This window comes from Chelonoidis abingdonii, chromosome 1 (genome assembly GCF_003597395.2).
Source record: "Chelonoidis abingdonii isolate Lonesome George chromosome 1, CheloAbing_2.0, whole genome shotgun sequence".
In the NCBI taxonomy this organism is placed as follows: Eukaryota; Metazoa; Chordata; order Testudines; family Testudinidae; genus Chelonoidis; species Chelonoidis abingdonii.
Genome location: NC_133769.1, coordinates 88,920,560 through 88,941,245, shown reverse-complemented (window position 1 = coordinate 88,941,245; position 20,686 = coordinate 88,920,560). Strand labels below are relative to the sequence as shown.

The window sequence follows — 20,686 nt, the reverse complement described above, 5'->3', positions numbered from 1 at the left end:
GGAAAATTCTTTAATGTAAATTCCCATATCTCCTTTAAAGAGATTGAAAAAGATGAAGAGGACATGTTAAAAAATCTTAGATGAACGTGAAGAGAAAGATCTTGCAGCATGTTTTTGTAGTTTGAAGCTAACCTCTTTATAAACTGTCTGTGAGTGCCTTAATGGCCATTGATAGCCCTCCAACAATATAGGCATAACTAGGTGAGACAGGACTTAGTGGCCCACAGCCTGCATTTTTAACATGCGTGGTCCCAATTTTTCTGCCCCAGTGGAGATAATCCCATTGTGATATAAGCAAACTGAGGTTAGACAAATATAACCTGGAGCTTGCCTGTTTGTATAAGTTTGTGAAAGACTTGGGGGTGTCATCTGCTACAAAAATAACCCATGTGTTGGGAAACTGGGTTATATAAAAACTTTCTGGTATTTCCCCTCAAAAGGACTAATCATGATGAATCTGTCATGCTGACTGACCTTCTGCTCTGCATAAGTGTCCTCTCTGCATTTCCTAATCAGTAATCTTCTGTCTGCTCACTCCCTTTCACCAGACTAAGGATTGTTGTGGGACAACTGGTGCTAGAAGTAGTTACGTAGAAGCACCATGCTCACACACAGGCACTCTACACATGAAGCAACTGAAAAGCAGTTTTATTTATGGAATACCACAGGAAACTGATGAGGATGCTTAATCCTAGACTTTTGTGTGTGTGTGTGTACTTGTTCTGTGCAGTTATGTCCTTGAATGTGGAGCTACTGTTGCTGGCTTGCTAGCCCAAAGGAATAGAGGGTGACACACTATATGAAGATACAAACACAGCAAAGGGAAAACATCAGACACAACTGGTAGAGCGTAATTTCCCCAATTATATTTCTTTGATTCGTTAATGTTTAGAGGTGTTGTATCTAATTGCTTCTTCTGGTAGTCACTTTCCCTACCGTACAATAAATAAATTTACTTTAAATCAGGAGTTGGCAACCTCTGGCACGCGGCTCACCAGGGTAAGCACCCTGGCAGGCCAGGCCAGTTTGTTTACCTGCCTCATCGGCAGGTTCGGCCAACCGTGGCTCCCGCTGGCCGCGATTCGCTGTCCCAGACTAATGGAGGTAGCGGGAAGTGGCGCGGGTGAGGGATGTGCTGGCCACGACTTCTCGCTACCCCCATTGGCCTGGGACGGCGAACCGCGGCCAGTGCGAGCTGCGATCGGCCAAACCTGCTGACGCAGCAGGTAAACGAACTGGCCCGGCCCACCAGGTTGCTTACCCTGGCAAGTAGCGTGCCAGAGGTTGCCAACCCCTGCTTTACATGATGGGAGTACAGGAGTAGAGTTGCATTTGTAAGAGAGAGATCTATAGCAGAAGGGAATATCAGTATGGTAATTGAGAGTGTTACATGGAAAGACGTTTAGAGTGCAGTAGTAAATGCTTATAAAGTAAATAGCCACTTGATTCTCTTCTGTTATATAGAGCAAATCACTCTCAAAATCTTTGATGTGCTAAGTGTTTCATAATAATGTTGTAGCTGGCTGGCATAAATAGGTCTTGCATCTTTAAACGATAGTTATAATATTCAGAATACATTAGCATGGGAAAGTGACTTGCTTGTGTAAGAAGGTTTTTGTCTTGCTTGCTTGCAATGTAGCCATGTAATTGCTGCTCTGATGGCCCAAAACCTGCTGTTAAGGGAAAAGTAACATGCTGCTTTGCACATTTGCCCATGAATATTTTTGAAAGTCTAATTTGTTTTTCTTTTAGCTATTTTTATACCAGATTCTGCGTGGTTTGGCCTATTGTCATAGGAGGAAGGTGCTACATCGAGACCTGAAGCCACAAAATCTACTCATTAATGAGAAAGGAGAACTAAAGCTAGCAGACTTTGGTATGGACTGAAAAAAAATTATTATTTTATTTGAGCAGTGTTTTCTTTACTGAGTTACAATTTTAAGAAAATCTTGGAAATAAACCAAGATTTATAAACCAGTAAACCTGGTTGAACCTAGAAATCATATGGGGGTAGGAGTGTTTATGTACATAAACCATTTGTAAGCAGCAGGGAAATTAATCACTGGAAATACACATTCACACCATTTCTGTATATATCTTTATCCATTCCAAAGGCTATTACTGAAGCCAATATTGTGTAACTCTGACTAGCTTTATATAGCTGGTGAGATCCTGTCTTCATTTTTTTTGCTGTTGCTTGTGTTCCCGAAAAGGGAAAACAATATGTTATTTAATTGAGATCATTAGGCTAGCTCCATGCTGCCAGATGGTTTCTATGGCAGCTAGGATAGATACCTCCAGTGTGGTGCATACTAAGCTGTCACTTGTAGCATGAGCTGACCTGAAAAAATAGATTTTTAAGTCCATTGTGTGCTGGATACCCTTATTGGTCAGCTCACTAAGGGAAGTCAGCCCACATGGTTTAAAGCTGCTGGAATTTCAGGTTTGCAGCTCATGTCTGACTTTTTGAAAGTCATCCAGATAATTCTTTTTTGTCTGTTAATCTGGTTTGGGTAAGAGTTTGATTGTTTGGCTTCAGTGTTGCTGGTTTGTTGTTGGTTTGTTTGTTTTTTAATTTGTTTCAGCATCCAACCTGAACTATGCCTCAGCCTTACAGCTCTTTCTATGCCTCATATATGGGATACAGTGATAAGTGTCATAGTTCTTTCTGTATTCATTCTGTCTGCCACTCCAGTTTCACACATGGTCTGTTAGTAGTGTTGTTAACCACTCACTTTTATCTGAGAAGGACTCTTACACCTGCTTTATGCTCTTTTAGTTGACATTTTAAATTAAGTTAAATCATTTTTTCTCTCCAGTATATGACATCACATGTTCACTTCTCATTGGTTTGTTTTATTTATTTATCCCACAAGCATTGTACTATGTTTTCAGAATAAAATACATTATATTCAGTTACAACTCAATCCCCCTGCCCCCGACAGACTTTCTCCGGCCAGGGCAGCAGCCCTTTGAAAGCAGACCTGTATAAGGCTTTGTTTATACCACGCAGCTTTTAGTGACACGGGTGTGCCTCTGCAGCCCCGCCACTAAAAGCTGCACAGTGTAGCTGCTGTTTGTTGGCAGCAGAAAGCTCTCCTGCTGACAAAAACTTTCTCACACACACACACACACACAAGTGGCAGCAGCTTTGTCGGGCAGAGGGCGCTCCTGCTGACGCAGCATCGTTTACACCAGCACTTTTCATCAGTTAAACTTTTGTTTTTCGGAGGGGTTCCTGAATGACAACAGTTTTGCCTACGAAGTTTTGGTGTAGACAAAGCCTAATTGAACTGTAATTAATCTTTTATATCACCTGCTTTCAATTTGGTAGTTAGGACCCCAGCCCTACCTTTGTTCCCTTTCTCTGGTTTTCTGATGAAGTCAATTTTCTTAGTAATTTGTGATTTCATCCTTGGACTCAGGAAATATTCCACAAACTGTATATCAATTCCTATGGTGTTTCCTTTGACTCAGTGGGAACCAACAGAAAGGATTTGGTTCAGAAATGCCTCTGAGGATGACCAATTGCACGTAGTTGAATGTGAAGTCGTAGGCAGGGAAAAGATGAGAACCCTCGATCTAGAGCCTATATTTGTGTGCAGGTGATCTGGTTTCTGTGTACTGAACTGGAAAGCAAAAGTTGGACTTCACAGTTTATTGGTCATCAGTATGGTATATGTGTGAGTTGAAATGTCAGCTGAGAATGAACTGAGTTGAGATTAGAAGTAACATTAGTGCTTCCTTTGAAACTGGTGATATACAGGCCAAATCATCACCACAGGGCCCAAGAAACTCCATAAACTTTATCTTGCAGAATTTTTCTACAAATAACTTTGTTAAGATGATGGGGAGGAGTGTTCCCCACCTGGTGAATTGTCAGAGGGTCTGGCCCTTCTCACCTATGGATATTCTAAGATACTTTGGGAAATCCAGTGAGCATCTACAATGGATTGGGGCATTCACGTGGATCCTATTGCTACTAGCCATTATTCTCCATGTCAGTAAAGCTCCACTAGTATCTATGTTACCATTGATTCCTCACCAACACCTGGACCAAAATTCCTCTGAAAGTAGCAGTTCCCAGCAGAGAACAGAGGGTTGCCTAAGACAGTGCTGGCATGGTCTGGCATTATTACTCTGGGAAGTCCGTTTGGACATGGAGGGAGAGAGCAGTTTTCCTGTGGCTCCATCACCTCATTGCCCAGCCATCCCCCTCACTCCCAATGTCACAGAGCTCCAGATGAGATAGAGCATAGGGGATTCCATAGACTCAAGTGCAAGATGATGTCACATTGACACAATGTGCCCTGCTGCTGATTAAATGTGAATAATCTCAGCATGTTTTGCTCCTTTTTCCTGCCTCGGTGCTTGAAAAAAGAGTGGGCATTATCTAGTCCTATATATTTAAAGATGAATCACAGTTTTATCGGAAAAATATTGAGCCCTATAAATATATAATTAATTATCCAAATTGGGAGGATAAGAAGTGTATTTATCAAGTATGTCATGCTAAACTTGCCTTTTAATAATTCTTCAATTCTGTTAAAAAAAATTCTTAAGCAGTACAGTACTCAACACTGGCACTACCCTGTGCCCTTATTCTGCAGGAATTTCTGATAGCTATGATAGCCCAAAATTTTAGTCTGACTTTATTTTTATAATTTGAGGATGACTCCCCCCTCACCACCTCATCACTATAAGAAGGGAAGGGGGCAGCCTTTGTACTGATACTTTAGATCTATGATTTCTCCCTGCTTGAGGTCCTTAACTGAGCCATTATCCAGGGAAAAATGCTTTGGGACAGTCAGCCATTTTAAAAATTCTTAATTTACATTCTGATTTGATGTGGTTCTGCCAGATTGGGTTGTCAATCAGTCTCAAGGGCTAGATTGCTCTCAGCTGATTTATATCCCCAAACAGCCAAAAATATATTTACATTGATGATAACTGAAATTTATGAAAGCAAGAAAAATGCTGCTTGAAAAGATACTAAGGTTTGATTTAAGGATATTTACTAGGTATTTTTCATTATATGATATTGACAATTTGTGCTTTAACGATTATAAAGCTTTAACTTCTTGAATCTCAATGTCTGGTGTCATTAAATAATTGTTTAACCCCTCCTATGGGTGAGTCCCTTCATTTCCTGCAGCAGTGAAAAGTTAAATCAATAAAAACAAAAATAAAAAAGCATAACAATAACCATCAATAAATGACAAAAAAAGAATAAATTTTGCCAAGCCTCATTATAGCAATATTTTACATTTATTTCAAAAGTCAAACACTTCTAAAAAAAAAATTTGAGTTGCTGAGTGATAATATCCTGATCTAGCACATCACTTACAAAACACAAGCACTTAAAAGTAAGGAAGTGAATAATTAAGACCATTGTAAATCTTACACTCCCCACGTGATAAGCAAATTATTCTCAGGTATAAAGTAATGCATATTTCATCACAACACAACAACCTTAACTCTGAAAGAATGCTATTCCTTTTGGATCAGAAATAATGGGTGTTGTGAATGGTCAGTATGATTTCATTCATTTTTGAGATGCTTGCAATAATGTCACTGCTTTGCACCACTTAGCAATGCATCAGACTAAAAATGAGGAAGCCAAGAAAGCAGAAGCACAAATAAAAGCAAATAGATATACACAATATTTTAATTGCGGGAAATGGTACATACCATTACAGAAAAAACACGACATTTTTATTTTTATGAAGGTTTGGCTAGAGCGAAGTCTGTTCCTACAAAGACCTACTCCAATGAAGTTGTCACATTATGGTACAGGCCACCTGATGTTCTCCTTGGATCTTCAGAATATTCAACTCAGATTGACATGTGGTAGGTTTGTTTTGGTCAGACTTTAATTTTGTTCATACTCAAGTTGATGTGTTATAACTGTCCGTTAATTCTTGTAACTGACTATAATGGCTCCTCAAAATTTCAGACAACTTCTGCAGGGTTACCTTTAAGATATGATAAATAAAATTGCTAATAAAGAAAGTTGCTAACAATGCATCAATAGTGTGATTCAATATTTAAATCCAGTTTGACATGATGGTATTATGATATTATATTGATTAAATATTTATCTTAAATGTCTAGTTTATCAGTAGTTCCCTTTGCTTTGTGTGTGTATTTTGGAAGGAAAAGATATAATCTATGTATTCCAGAGGTTTTGTTCAGCACTTGTGAACTGTTTGGCTGCTATTTTCCTCATTTACATCAATATTTCCAATGGAGGTATATAGTTAATGGCAAATATAGTTAATCCACAAATATATTGAGGAGCTGAATGTTTTAAAAGGTAAATTTTTTGTTAGTTTATTTTTTACTTACTTATTCATCTTTCTTTTTCTTTGCCTTTATAAAGGGGTGTTGGATGCATATTTTTTGAAATGGCATCTGGAAGACCTCTCTTTCCTGGTTCAACTGTTGAAGATGAACTGCACTTAATTTTCAGACTTTTGGGTAAATTGAATATTGTTATCAATAATATTACACGTGTAGATTTACTTCACCCTTCTACGAGAGCATTTTTGAAAAAGAATTTGTTACTATAAGGTACAGATCAGATCCTTTTTCTGTAAAGAAGGAATAAACTTTAACGTTGTATTTATTCATCTTCACCTAAATGCAACATCAGTCATTCTGTACAAGGTTGAATCTGTGCATTTTAAACAAAATGACTGAAGTTGGAAAACAGTCGTCCCTTTTCGATTGTGATATGTTCCAGGGCTAAATGCTTAAAATTTATTTTTGTCTTGTCTAAAATTAATATAACTTCTATATATTTAATTTGTTTTGATTTAAACACAGGAACTCCTTCTCAAGAAACATGGCCGGGCATTTCTTCCAGTGATGAATTTAGGAACTACAACTTTCCCAAATACAAACCACAGCCTCTAATCAACCATGCACCAAGGTATTTTATGTTTCACTACTAGAATTTCTACTTGTACAGTGGCTGCTATATTTTTGTGTCTATGCACCTATTTTTACACAAGAACAAGTTTCCATGTATACTGTGCTGTTACATGTTAACTATATGTCCCTTAAAAGACCACAGGTCAAACTACATGCTGTAGGCTGAAGTTAATGGTATCTACCAGAGTTCATTAATTTGAGATTTAGCACTGCTGCATTTCTGATTACTCAGAGCACTGTAAATCCAAACACTGAGATTCAATAGTGGCATATTTAACTGTTAGTTATAATGTCTACATAGTAGGACTATTCACATTGCACCTACTGAATTCCCAAAGTCCCATCCCATCATGTAATAGGATTATTGTAAAATCTGGGAAGAATTATTTGATACAGTCTATTCTGTGGTGGTTCTAAAGCCCTGGTTAGGAATCTGAAGGGTCTGTATCTAGTACATTTCAAGTATCATTGCCATAACTGAACTTTTCAGCAAAGCCAAGAACGTTTCTTTTGATTGTAAGGAAACATAGTTTTGCACTCTTGCCCTCAAACCCACTGATTGGATAGAAGTTTTAAAAACTATTGGGAAACAATAAAATTGCTAATGTCAGATGACCTTGTCAGCCTGTTGAGTCACAATCCAGGAGTCACGGTCCTTCTCTATCTCCCCACTGATTTATCATCAGTAAATTCTACAACTCATGTGATCACAGTCAGCCTTTTGAGATGTTGGGATATCTTTATGTATGCACATATGCATATACACAAACACACAGAAGATATTCAAGGTGTAAGTATTTCTTTAATTTTTAATTAAATTAACTTTGTTTTGAAGTGGAATATAACCTTATGAAATCCACTCCTTTCTAACTTTGCACTTACGAATATTGCTCACTCAACTATTTGGTGTTGTTTGTTATTTGTAGGCTAGACTCCGAAGGAATTGAATTGATAGCAAAGTTTCTTCAGGTAAGATGCTTTCCATGTTTTAGCTCTTTTAAAATGTATTTTTGGACTCCTTTTTAAAGGCTCAGATTCACAAAATCAGTTACATCATATATGCATTTGAAGTTTGACTAGGGCTTTAAGTACAGTTGATGAGAGGGTCATTGTGTGATGGCTAAGGCTAAGATTTTTTCACAGTTACTTTAGTAAAAGTCATGAACAGGGAATAAACAAAAATTCACAGAGCCCGTGAACTGTCCATTACGCTACTAAAAATAACCAGAGGCAGGGCTAGGTAGGGGGGAGAAATGAAGTCCCATGGCAGGGAGGGGCGGACAGGCTGAGCCCCTGCAGCATGGCAGAGGGCACTGCCCTGACTCCAGTGACTGCAATGGGGAGTGCAGCCATGGGAGATACACAGACCTTGCTCCAGAGCTGGCCCAGCTGCTAGGTAGGGGTGCACAGCCTGACTGCAGCCCCAGCGAAGTCCTGCCACAGTGGCGAGGGCACACAGTCCTGAGAAGCCATAATGGGGGAGGCAGGGTCCCCACTGCAGCCTCTGGGGCTGGGGCGCACGGCCCCGACTGCAGCCCCACCAAGCCCAGGATACTGCGAGGCTGGGGCATGCAGCCCCGCCAAACCTGGGAGGCTGCAGGGCTGGGGCACACAGTCCCCGCCAAGCCTGGGATGTCATGGAGCTGGGGAGCGCAGCCCCAGCTGCAGACCCCACCAAGTCCTGGACAACACCAGGCGGGGGCACACGGCCCCATCTGCAGCCCCCAGAGGAAGCCACGGGGCTAGGGCTGCAGGATCCTTGTTCCAGCTAGCACCTGTTGCAGGGCAAGGATACGCAGTCCCGCCTCCTCCTCCTCCTGAATCCCTAGAGGCCATGGAGATCCAGCAAAGTCACTGCCGTGACCTCTGTGACTAAATTGTAGCCTTAGTGGTGGCTAACTAAGTGGGTTGTAGTCCATCTACCCCCCAAGAATTCAGGGATTGTTCTCTAATTTTACATGGCCACATTTTTCTTTTCCTGGCTTTTATAAAATAAAATTTAATCCATATAGCTGAATTCTCACTACATTTCTTAACAGTTAAAGCTGAATTCAGCAAACCTAGGCGTGTAGCACATAGTGAACAGCAAAATGAGCCAAAGGGAGAAGAAAGTTAAGATACCCAAGAATAAAATCTTAAAATAAAATCAGACTAAAATCTTAGAAAAACAGAATGTAAAAAGAGAGCATTTAGAGACAGTAATTTTATTATGTATGAATTTAATAAATATGGTTCTGGCTAACAAGTGCTTTTCATGGTTAGGCTTTGCCTTTCTGCGTTCAGGCAGCAAGTTGGACTGTATTTGCTTCCTTTCCACATTGGAAGTCATTTTAGAAGTAAGCTGAGTCCTAGGGATTAGGCTGAGGAATGTGCCCCAAATCATTGGCTGTGTGGTGGGAGCCCTGTAACTGAAGTGTGGACCCAGTTAAATGCGTGGTATGTGAAATGAGTTGAAGATATTCTGCCTGTACTTAGTATAAAATTAAGATAGTTGCACCCTGCTGCTTAAAGCCATCCCAGTATCTGTCTTTTATTCAGCTGTGTATCCTGAGCAAAAACTACCTGCAGCTCGTGTCTGAAATTTGTTCTTGCATGCTCAGCAAGTTTTCTTAGTAAAATAAACTCATCATCGTCTTTGGGGTCCCAAAATGCAAACACAACAGCAGTTGAGTACACTGTTATGGATCAGGAGTTTGTGTGAAATCCTCTTTAATAGAAAGTGCTGCAGGGGTAGGGAACCTATGGCACACGTGCCAAAGGCAGCACGCGAGCTGATTTTCAGTGGCACTTACACTGCGTGGGTCCTGGCCACCTGTCTGGGGGGCTCTGCATTTTAATTTAATTTTAAATGAAGCTTCTTAAACATTTTAAAAACCTTATTTACTTTACATGCAACACTAGTTTAGTTATATACTATAGACTTATAGAAAGAGACCTTCTAAAAACATTAAAATGTATTACTGGCATGTGAAACTTTAAATCAGAGTGAATAAATGAAGACTTGGCACACCACTGATGAAAGGTTGCCGACCCCTGGTGTAATGCATGGTGTTGCAAAATCTTCTTTTTTAAAATCCAGGAGTGTGAGAGAGACCTTATTTCATTTCAGCTCAATACGAGCATATACAAATAACCCAATTTCAATCTTTTAATTAATTGTCAGGAAATTGTCAGGAAATTTTAATTTTAATTTAATTTTAATTAATTGTCAGGAAAACGAAAATATATTTTTGATTAAATCCTTTGTGTTAACAGTATGAATCTAAGAGAAGAGTTTCGGCAGAAGAGGCTATGAAACACGCATACTTCAGAAGTCTAGGAACAAGGATACAAGCTTTGCCTGAAAGTAAGAGAAATAAAAAAATAGTAATATGCCACTGACTTTGGTTGAGATTATCTTTATTTTATTAATAGCATGACGCATTATCTAAATTAAACTCTAAAAACACCAAAGATCTTTTGACATGGTGCGTCGGTATTTAAACAGATAAAGTATGTTATATCACAAGATGGGTAACTTTCTTAGGCAAAACTCTCAAAGACAAATCAACAGCATCAATTCAAAATATAATGGATTTTCTATTTACACGAGTTGTTAAAGATATTTTTGTTGGTCTGCATAGAAAAAAATATAGTTTATAATGAGTAGATTTGTGCGTGAGACTTTTGTGTGTCTTGTTTTTACTTGCAGGGTGCCCAATTCCTAAAGAAAATTCATGAGATATCAAGGCACATTAGTGGGCTCAGATATTTATCAGCATTTTAGGGGAGGTAGTTTATTTATTCCAGATGAGGATGTGCTTTTTCCAGATTTATACTGGTGTAACTGAGAATAGAATTTTGTCAATAAAATGTAATCACATTTGAGTGCGAACTTCGTTTTCTTTTATTGTTACAGGTGTCTCTATATTCAGTCTGAAAGAGATTCAGTTGCAGAAAGATCCTGGCTTTCGAAATTCCTCTTACCCCGAGACAGGTATGGAAACATTCTTCATGGTATGTCTCATGTTTTCAATCTAGAGTGCTGTGCTAGATGCACTATAAACTGAAAATAATGTGTAAAAATTATTTTTGTGAATATATGGAAATTATTCAGATTCATAAAATACATATACAGTTACACATACAAAAACAAATGAGTTTTACTTGAGATGGGAGGGATCAAGTAGCATGAAAACTGCACTTAAAAACAGTCACGGACTGACTGTTGAATAACTTATCTGATACACAGTGGAAGGAGCACCAAATATATTGCATCAAAGGACAGAAAATACACTGGACTCCGTTAGCAAGAGATTTAATATAGGATCAGATATTACAGCAAAGGACATTTATAGAAACACATCTCAGGAGAGTGCCGTAACAATGTGTGTTGTAAGAATGCTTCAGTTTTTTAACAGAATCCATGTTATGTTTTAGCACATGGGAAGAACAGAAGGCAGAGCATGCTTTTTTAAAGATGGTAATGCAGTTTCAAGCCCAAGAGTATCTCATCAATCAAGGACTCAGAACTGAAGTTTCTTTCGGCGGACTTGGAATCTCAGTTTGTCTACACTGTCCTCTTCACAGTGGAGTCTTTTATTTCCAACATGCAGATTATGTCTTTATATTTGTTGTCACAGTGTGACAATTTTTTGTACAGTTGGTTTTAAGGTCTCCTCTGCCATTAGAGCCAGTAGGTTACAGCTATTGATGTAACTGTAGCTGCAATTTTTGTGCAGAACTGAGAAACACAGTGCATTATTTATTGCGGAATCATTGCTGCTAAATAACTACTGTCTGTATAGTTAACACAACAGTTGAATGCCCGAAAAAGTTGCAATGGCTTTAGAATATGTGAATGCATCTGTTTCTCTTCATAAACTGTTCTATGGCTGCAGTTTTGTATTTTTTAAACTGCAGTGTTTCCTGGAATGTAAACATAGCTTTGCTTGACTATAGGTGAATCATCTTTAACGCTCTAAGTTCATAGCACTTAATTCCTTATTTAACATTGGCAATACAGTAGACAAAATATTATAAAGCACATTTTGTTTTAAGAGAGTTGATTCAAACAAGTGAATGGTTATCTATTATTTGCTCTCAGATCTTATATCAGTTACAGGTAAAGGAGATGGGATGATAAATTTTGTCAGGATTTACTCTGATTGAAGATATTTGCACATTATTGTGCATATGGTTCCTCCTGATGCAATGACTTTTTTACCTGATTTTTAACCTAGTTAGAAATATAAATAGTAAAAAGATAATTCGTGTACATTATGCCCTGTTTTTCTTTTGAAACTATCTTTGTCTTTACAAGAGAACAGGATGACTAATTACAAGAGCGTGGGAATAATGTCCCATTTCGCACCCTCTTGTTGCTCCCTCATTACGACATTATTCACTTGAAATCAACTGGAAAGATGCAAATACATACTTGATAAGAACTCACTATATGCTACAGACATTTGAAAACATGGGAACTTAGAGGGTTTTTAAGATCTTAGATGTTATCTGTTTACCAGATATAGTAAACATGTTACTACTATGCTTATGCATCTCAGTGAGTATCATAAGTACACCCTTGGTAATGGTAACTATTTTTAAGCATTTGTGTTCACCTTTATGAACCTATTTGTTTAGTGCATCTTAAAGAGACTGTAAATCTTTATTGGTATATTTTGAAATGGTCATGTAAATCTTTGGCTGGTATATCATGAATATAGTCATAGATAACTTAATTTTTTCCTGACATTCACTGTAAAACATTCAGGGGTCCTACCATTTCGGTTCAGGAAATCTTGTAGTTTATTGTTATTTAACAGTATTAAGTGAATTTTTGTATATTTCATTTTAACTTTATTTGTGAATAGTGATTGTGGCATGTTTGGGAGCGTTTTATTAATATTTCTTGATACTGGTAAATTTAATTGGGATTTTTTTTTATTTTCTGGAAGAGAAAAACTCATGTGTAATGGTGAATATTGGACCACTACTGCTTTTCAGCATTTGTAAACTGGTTTTATGTTAAAGAAACCCTGTAGGCCTAACAAACTGCTGTTATTTCTAATTGACAGACCTGTATTAATATTGTACTTTTGAAAGTATAAATATTATATGGAATTCCTTGGTTTTGTTTTGAAGTTTATAATTACTAAGGCTTTATGTTGTTAAAATATGGATTTGGTGAACTGCAGTTTTTTAGGAAGTTGTTAGTACAGCTCCATAAATAGCAGGACTGATTGATTCTAAACTTAGCTTATCACTAACTCTCATAACATTGAAGCAGTAGCAGTGGCATCAGCTGGACTCTTCAGTAACTGATCCTAGAAGGGATTTTGCCAGGAAAAACGGCCTCATTGTAATTACTGAGTGTCCAATTCTTCAGTTAGAGGAAATATCCCATGGATGTCAGGTAGGCATTTTGCCTAAGACTCAGGGTCCAATGCATATATGTGCTTCCCATTGATATCAGTGGGAGAGCTCTAAGTACGTTGAAGGGCAGAATTTTCCTGCGAGGAAGAACTGAAAAGATTGTCCCTAGATAACTTATATTTTTATACATTCAGTATGGAAATCTGATACAGACTGCAATGTATTAGTAAACTTTGCAGGAAAAAAAGACTGAAGTGTCATGTATCTCCTAAGATAGATATCAGAAGAAACTGTCTAGTTGTGTACATGCGAATTAAACAAGATTTGGAATAAAATGCTCTATGTGGAGACAGTAGAAATTAACGTTAATAAGACTCTACCATTTTAAATTATGCCTAGATTACAGTCGTAAGACTAATAAATCAAAATCTGGCATTTTTTAATGATTCGAGAGTAAGAACTTTTTATCAGTAAAATGTTTATATAATACGTTTGGAAGCTTCTTATGGAGTCACAGCTGGCACCTCCGTAATTAAGGATGAGTCATTTTGCACTCAAAGCAGGAATTCATTCTCTTGCTTATGTATGAAAAATACTGTGTATCCTCCATAAAATCACTGCAGTTACTTTGAGTATAGAACAATTTTTCTGAGAATTTTCAAGTGAATCTATTAACTATTTTAGGAGTAAAAAAATAGGTTCTTTAAGAAATTTAGTATTTGGTGTCAGGCTTTTTTTATTTTTTGGCCCAAATGATATTAATAACAAAATTACTCAGATTCTTTCAATTGTCCACGTAGTTTAAACTCACTGACATATTATGCATAGGCTAGATTTGAAGGGTTTTATTTAGAGTTAATAGGCATTTTTTCCTGTTCTTCATTATTAAAATGTCTCCTTAAGCAGGAGCTGAAAAATGTTGTAGTACTGAGAATTCCATGGAAGAACTGCCTGTTTTTCAGAATGGCTGCCATCTCCAATTGTGTTTGATGGGATTGAAGCCAGAGGCTCCCTCAGGTGGACATTTTGAAAAGGGCATTTCTCTTTCATTGTTCTCAATGGAACTTTTGTTCCTCTTGGACACACAGGGCACCACCATCTTCATAAGAGCATCTTGGCTTCATGCTCTTTAAGAACAATGGGAGAAGAGGCAGTTTTTCATGAGTTTCTGTGAAGATTTTACACATGAGCCTCTGCTGCAAGATGAATTAGCAGTTATGAAAAAATGACCATTAATTATAAATATTTATTTTCAAAAGCAAACTGTTGCAACAGGTCTACTCAGGGGCAGCTCCAGGCCCCAGCACACCAAGTGCGTGCTTGGGGCGGCAAGCCGTGGGGGGCGCTCTGCCGGCGCCGTGGGGATGGCAGGCAGGGTGCCTTCGGTGGCTTGCCCGCGGGAGGTCCTCTGGTCCCGCGGTTTCAGTGGACCTCCCACAGCCTGCCTGCTGTCCTTGGGGTGGCGAAATGCGAAGAGCCACCCCTGGGTCTACTCAACAGAGAAGGTGTGCATGTTTGTGGGCATGTGCAGGGATAGGTGAGATTTATGATGTGGGGGAAATGTACGTGTGTGTACGCGCGGACATGAGACTGTAGGGAGATCTGGAGAGTGCAGGGGATAGGAGGGGGAGGAGATTTTGGGATGTATGAGCTGGGAAATACAGGGAGGTGCAGAAAGGGAATTTGCAAGACAGGAAGGGTACAGTTCAACTACTTTGCACTGCTCTAGTGAAACAATGCATGTGTAAATCCAACTTTGGCTGCTTTGTTCTGCTCCACAGTAGCATAAAGCAGGCAGGGTTTCTTTCTGAATTGGCCTGTAGAAGTTAAAATTTAAAAACGTGTTTAAAGTATTGACATACTCCACATCTACAGATCATGACACGACAGCATCCTTTTTCAGTTTCTTCTTTAGAATTTATGTATGAAAGTTGTAATTAAAAAAAACAAGGAAATTCCCAGACCAAAAAAAAATGTTAAGATAGAGTTAAAAGTGAGTACATTATCAGTAATTTAGGGCAAAGTGTATTACAGGTATGTTGTAATCATTCCATAATCAAGTATTACAAATCCAGAAATTTCAGAGTTAGGCTTAAAAGAAATCCAAACCAGTTAAGGTATGGAAATACAGATAGGGCATGCAAACTACCTTAAGTTTGCTCTGCAATGATACCATCGGGGAGAAAAAAAATATCTAATGTGTCTTAAAAAAACAATTTAGCCTAATCTGAGTAAAATAGTTTAATCATATGGTTATTGAATGCTGTCATTACAGAGCAGAGTTAAGGTTGTTTGGGTGCCCTGTCTCTCTGTTTCAGTACCATAGTTCTTTTAAGTTTAACTCTGAATTTCCTGGATTTATAATACTTGTTTTTGGAATGATTACAACATCCCTGTAACATGTATTACCTTAAATTAGTGACGTGTTCTCATCCTTAATTCAATTTTACATTTTTTTGCCTGGAAAAAAAATTACATTTTTCAGTGCAGTGACCGACTCGGTTTTATGTTTAATACTAACAATACCTGGCACTTATAATTTTTTACTTTCTTCAAAGCAGTATACTTTTAACTGGTGGATCCTCACAGCACAGATATGTAACTGATGATGGGGGAGATTTTCCAAATAGTAGTTAGGAATCTGTGCCTTTTGAAAATCTCACCCAACAGCTTTCTTATCTCATGAGTTAGAGAGAACAAGTGATTTGTCCAAAGCCACAGAGGGAGCTGGTGTTGGAAGAACCAGGATTAGAGTTTGGCTGTTGTAGATTCATAATCCATCGTTCTGTCACTAGAACACGCTGCCCCTCTGATGCCTTCACTGGCAGATATAAAAGAGTTTCTTGGATGTGGAAAACACACAATTTAAGATTTTCCACACATTCTGATATATTCTCTAGTATCCCAGGTCCACAGTATATGACTACAGTCACCTTCAGAGTTCTTAAACTTAGCTAGCCTGTTCTGTCTGTCTTTTTCTTTCTGTCTTTCAGCAGCTCTCTCAGGGGCACACCATTGTAAGGCAATAAATGTCCAAGACTGTGCTGCATCCCCTAGAATCTAAGCTTTCATTTAAGAAATAAACATCTAATCTTCCTCATGTCGATAGCATTCACAGTGCAACTAATCAAATGTTGGCCTTGTTCAGTCTGCCTGCCACATACTGAAACAAATAATCTGCAAGAGAGCTGTGAACTCCCTTTATTCATTGTAATGGAGTATTACTGCTGAATCTTAAATACCAAAACTGGTAACTGGAGAAGTTCTCTTACTGCTTTTTCCTCCATTACCTTGCAGACCAAAGCAGTGCAGCTTGCTTCTCTGTCTTCAGGCTGAAAACAAACCAATGACATGAATATGTCCATCCTGCTGCATGTTTTAATGGCATTAGTTTTTCAGAGAGAGTTGCTCTTTGTTTCGGTTTATTCTCTTCCTCTTCCCTGTGCCACTCCTTAGTCTGCAGGTAAAGAGGAAGGTGTCCCGGACACCTTTTTTAGGGGTAGTTGAGGGTGTGTTTTATCTATCTAAGCAGTCGTCGGAAAAGAGGGAAGGTTCTCTCATGGATTGGCAACAGGTTAAAAGATAGGAAACAAAGGGTAGGAATAAATGGTAAGTTTTCAGAATGGAGAGAGGTAAATAGTGGTGTCTCTCAGGGGTCTGGACTGGGTCCAGTCCCATTGAACATATTCATAAATGATCTGGAAAAAGGGGTAAACAGGGAGGTGGCAAAATTTGCAGATGATACAAAACTACTCAAGATAGTTAAGTCCCAGGCAGACTGTGAAGAGCTACAAAAGGATCTCACAAAACTGGGTAACAGAATGGCAGATGAAATTTAATGTTGATAAATGCAAATTAGTGCACATTGGAAAACATAATCCTAACTATAGATATACAATGATGGGGTCTAAATTAGCTGTTACCACTCAAGAAAGAGATCTTGGAGTCATTGTGGATAGTTCTCTGAAAACACCCACTCAATGTGCAGCAACAGTCAAAAAAGCCAACAGAATGTTGGGAATCATCAAGAAAGGGATAGATAAGACAGAAAATATCATATTGCCACTATATAAATCCATGGTACGCCCACACCTTGAATACTGCGTGCTGGTGTGGTTGCCCCGTCTCAAAAAAGATATATTGGAATTGGAAAAGGTTCAGAAAAGGGCAACAAAAATCATTAGGAGTATAGAACGGCTTCCGTATGAGAAGAGATTAATAAGTCTGGGACTTTTCAGCTTGGAAAAGAGGCGACTAAGGGAGGATATGATTGAGGTCTATAAAATCATGAGTGATATAAAGAAAGTAAATAAGGAAATGTTATTTTCTCCTCATAATACAAGAACAAGGGGCCACCAAATGAAATTAATAGGTAGCAGGTTTAACACAAATATAAGAAAGTATTTTTTCATGCAACGCACTGTCAACCTCTGGAACTCTTTGCCAGAAGGTGTTGTGAAGGCCAATACTATAACGGAGTTCAAAAGGGAGCTAGAGAGATTCATGGAAGATAGGTCCATCAATGGCTATTAGCCAGTTGGGCAGGAATGGTGTCCCTAGTCTCTGTTTGCCAGAAGCTGGGATTGGATAATACGGCATGGATCACTTGATGATAACGTGTCTGTTCATTCCCTTTGGGGCACCTGGCATTGGTCACTGTCGGTAGACAGGATACTGGGCTTGATGGCCCTTTAGTCTGATGCAGTATGGCTGTTCTTATGTATAATTCTTATGGAATGGGCATGAGACAATCTGAAGGCAGCTACTGGGAAAGAGCAATAATATTCCTGGGAGTTGGGAGCCCTTTCCTATAAGAAGCCATCTCTCAAAGCCCTGCTAAAGAAGGCAGCTCCAGAATGCACAACCAAGGTTTGTTCTCCTTTTCATTTTAAGCAATAAATTGTCCTTTGCTGTGCTCCACCCCTTTTCACCCCATAGCAGTGGGCCCGCACTCCCATTACAGTGGTTAGAGCTCTCAAGGACTGCGTAGCCACGAGAACGTCGTTTAGTAAGTCCCTTTGTTTGGGACTTAGCATTTTAATGAGGGAGCAGAACGTGTTTAAAGCTGCAATCTCCAAATAGATTAAGGATAGGTATGATACATTTAGAATGTCCTATCTCATAGATTCATGTTCGTTCCACAAGACACACAGCAACCTATCCATAAAATACTACCTGGGCCTTGTTTTTTGTTTGGCTAAGCATTATGAGGTATAGACCTGGTGGCTTCCTCAAAAGCTTCTTTCAGTCACAAGATCCTGCAGTTTTTTCTATATAACTGTGAAGGAACCTACTTTCCTCTAAGGGCTAGGAGCCAGGAGGGAAAAAATGCATAATTCTGGGCAGAGATACCAAATAATTGTTGCCACACTAGTGAAAATTCACTCCAGTGGAATATCAGCTAATAGGTATAACAAAAATTTCCTAATTCCAGATTATAGTAGTCTATATAAAGTAAATAAAAGCACCTCTAAAATAAAACTTGTTTGCTCCCAAAATAAGTTTGAATACACGTATAAACTTACCTAAAAAATCATGCTCTAAGCCCATTGACTTACCTAATAAAAACAAGGGGAGAAATAAGTCCAACCTGTTTCTGTTTTGATGAGAACATGGCTGCCTCCATCAAGTAATCTCAGAGCCATCCACTGTCATAGAAATGTTGACTCTTCCATGCATATTTATTTACTAAAATTTCTCTGTGATTTGTATCTACATTTTAAGAGATACTCGTTAATAAAATTCAATAGAAAAGCATCAGAGTTTTCCTTGAACCATAGCATACCAAAAGGAGGCTAGTCTATTTAGTAGGCATAAAAAGTCCATCTTCTGGTTTGGGAAGGTGGGCAATAAGTCTCTGTGAAAAAATGGCAATATGATTCTGTATGACCCTTCATGTGCATCTTTCTTATATAACATAAACAGTAATCAGAATTCTTATTCAGGCGACATTTTGACCAATTTGCAGGCCAGACAGTACAGCACACTTTCATTCTGCTAAGCTACTTTTGATCAAACTTAAACTAAATCCTCTAAGCAATAATAAATGTGTTGTACCATTATTACTCTGTTTACTTGTTACTCTTTGCCACTAAGATATACGAGGCAACACAAGCACCTTATGCCTCCTGGCCTCTCCTCTTCAAAGTTGCCTACATCATGTTTAACTTGGATGTTTCACAATAATTTCATTGCTGAGTTTTTGTCCAAAAATAGGTATTTCTTGGCATCAAAAAAACGCTAACCCTGCAGTTTGGAAAGTGTACAAGACTTCACAGTTTCTTTCAAAAATGGTTGGTTACTTTCCAAGATATCAGATCCAGCAACAAGGAAAGAGAGACAAACTAATGAGAATCTGGATTTTCCTCTTGTAGGAGTCTGTTCTGGTCTTTGACATCAGAGAGTCAATAAAAAGACACTCCCTCCCACAATTTTACTCTCAACTTTTGCAGAGTGGAGTTTGACAGCACTTTTAATATATATTGTATTTTAATTGATTGAGTTCTAATATTCTAGGAAATATCTTTACTTTGTGAGCTAAAGGAGATGTGCCTCCTCATCATCTATGACATCTGATTCTTCCTCAGCTATCCCAATGTAAATCAGTAATAACTCCACGGAAGTAGTTACAGTGGTGCACAATGAGAAGAGAATCAGTTCCAGAATTCCCAGCACATGGACATTGTACATATGTGACTTAATTACTGAAAAGTTCCAAGCACCTGAGAGGCCATATATATTAAAAAAGAACAGGTTTGATAGAATAATTTAATCTTTAATCTCCTGTAGTTTTAATCTCTGATGCCTCCACTTAATTTTTCATGTGTTTGACCCAACCATTCAGATTGGTTCATCTGTGGCCACCTTTTTTTTCAGTCTGTTTTCAATTTAGCTAGCCTAAAACTTGCAGGACATTTTGTGTAAGATTCTCATTGCTGTGGTCTGTCATTGGAGTCCTTCCTTTCTAGATGGACATGATGGTGCCTATTGGGGTTCCCAAATGCTGAAATGCATGATGAGATTTTTTTTTTCCCCCCTTGGGTATATATAGATATGGTGATTTCTATTTCATTTCATCAGGATGAGATTCCCTCCCCCCGCGCCAGGTATATATTATTGCTTTGTTTAGTTAGATATGGTGATTTCTATTTCATTAAGACTGGTCTGCACTACATAGCTAGGTTGTTTTAACTACATCATTGAAGGCTGTGAAAAATATCATGCCCTGTGGTCATTGTGTCAACCTAGCTACTACCTCTTAGAGAGAGGTGGATTTACTACAGCAATGGAAAAACTCCTTCTGTCACTGTAGAAAGTGTCTCTGCTATAGCAGGGCAGTTGTGCCGTTGTAGTGTTTTTAGTGTAGATGATATGCAGGCGAGACAAACGTGGG

At 38.5% G+C, this 20,686-nt stretch overlaps 1 protein-coding gene across 1 annotated transcript in view; it reads left to right on the top strand.

The window, feature by feature from the left end:
- CDK17 (cyclin dependent kinase 17) overlaps positions 1-13,041 on the top strand; it is a 131,236-nt gene extending 118,195 nt beyond the window's left edge. The window contains exons 10-17 of the mRNA XM_032788532.2: positions 1,753-1,876; positions 5,730-5,850; positions 6,383-6,480; positions 6,829-6,934; positions 7,863-7,905; positions 10,192-10,282; positions 10,835-10,912; positions 11,356-13,041. Coding sequence (XP_032644423.1) covers positions 1,753-1,876; positions 5,730-5,850; positions 6,383-6,480; positions 6,829-6,934; positions 7,863-7,905; positions 10,192-10,282; positions 10,835-10,912; positions 11,356-11,393 — 699 coding nt within the window. The 3' untranslated portion in view covers positions 11,394-13,041. The remainder of the gene's footprint in view (positions 1-1,752; positions 1,877-5,729; positions 5,851-6,382; positions 6,481-6,828; positions 6,935-7,862; positions 7,906-10,191; positions 10,283-10,834; positions 10,913-11,355) is intronic.
- Positions 13,042-20,686: the final 7,645 nt, after the last annotated feature.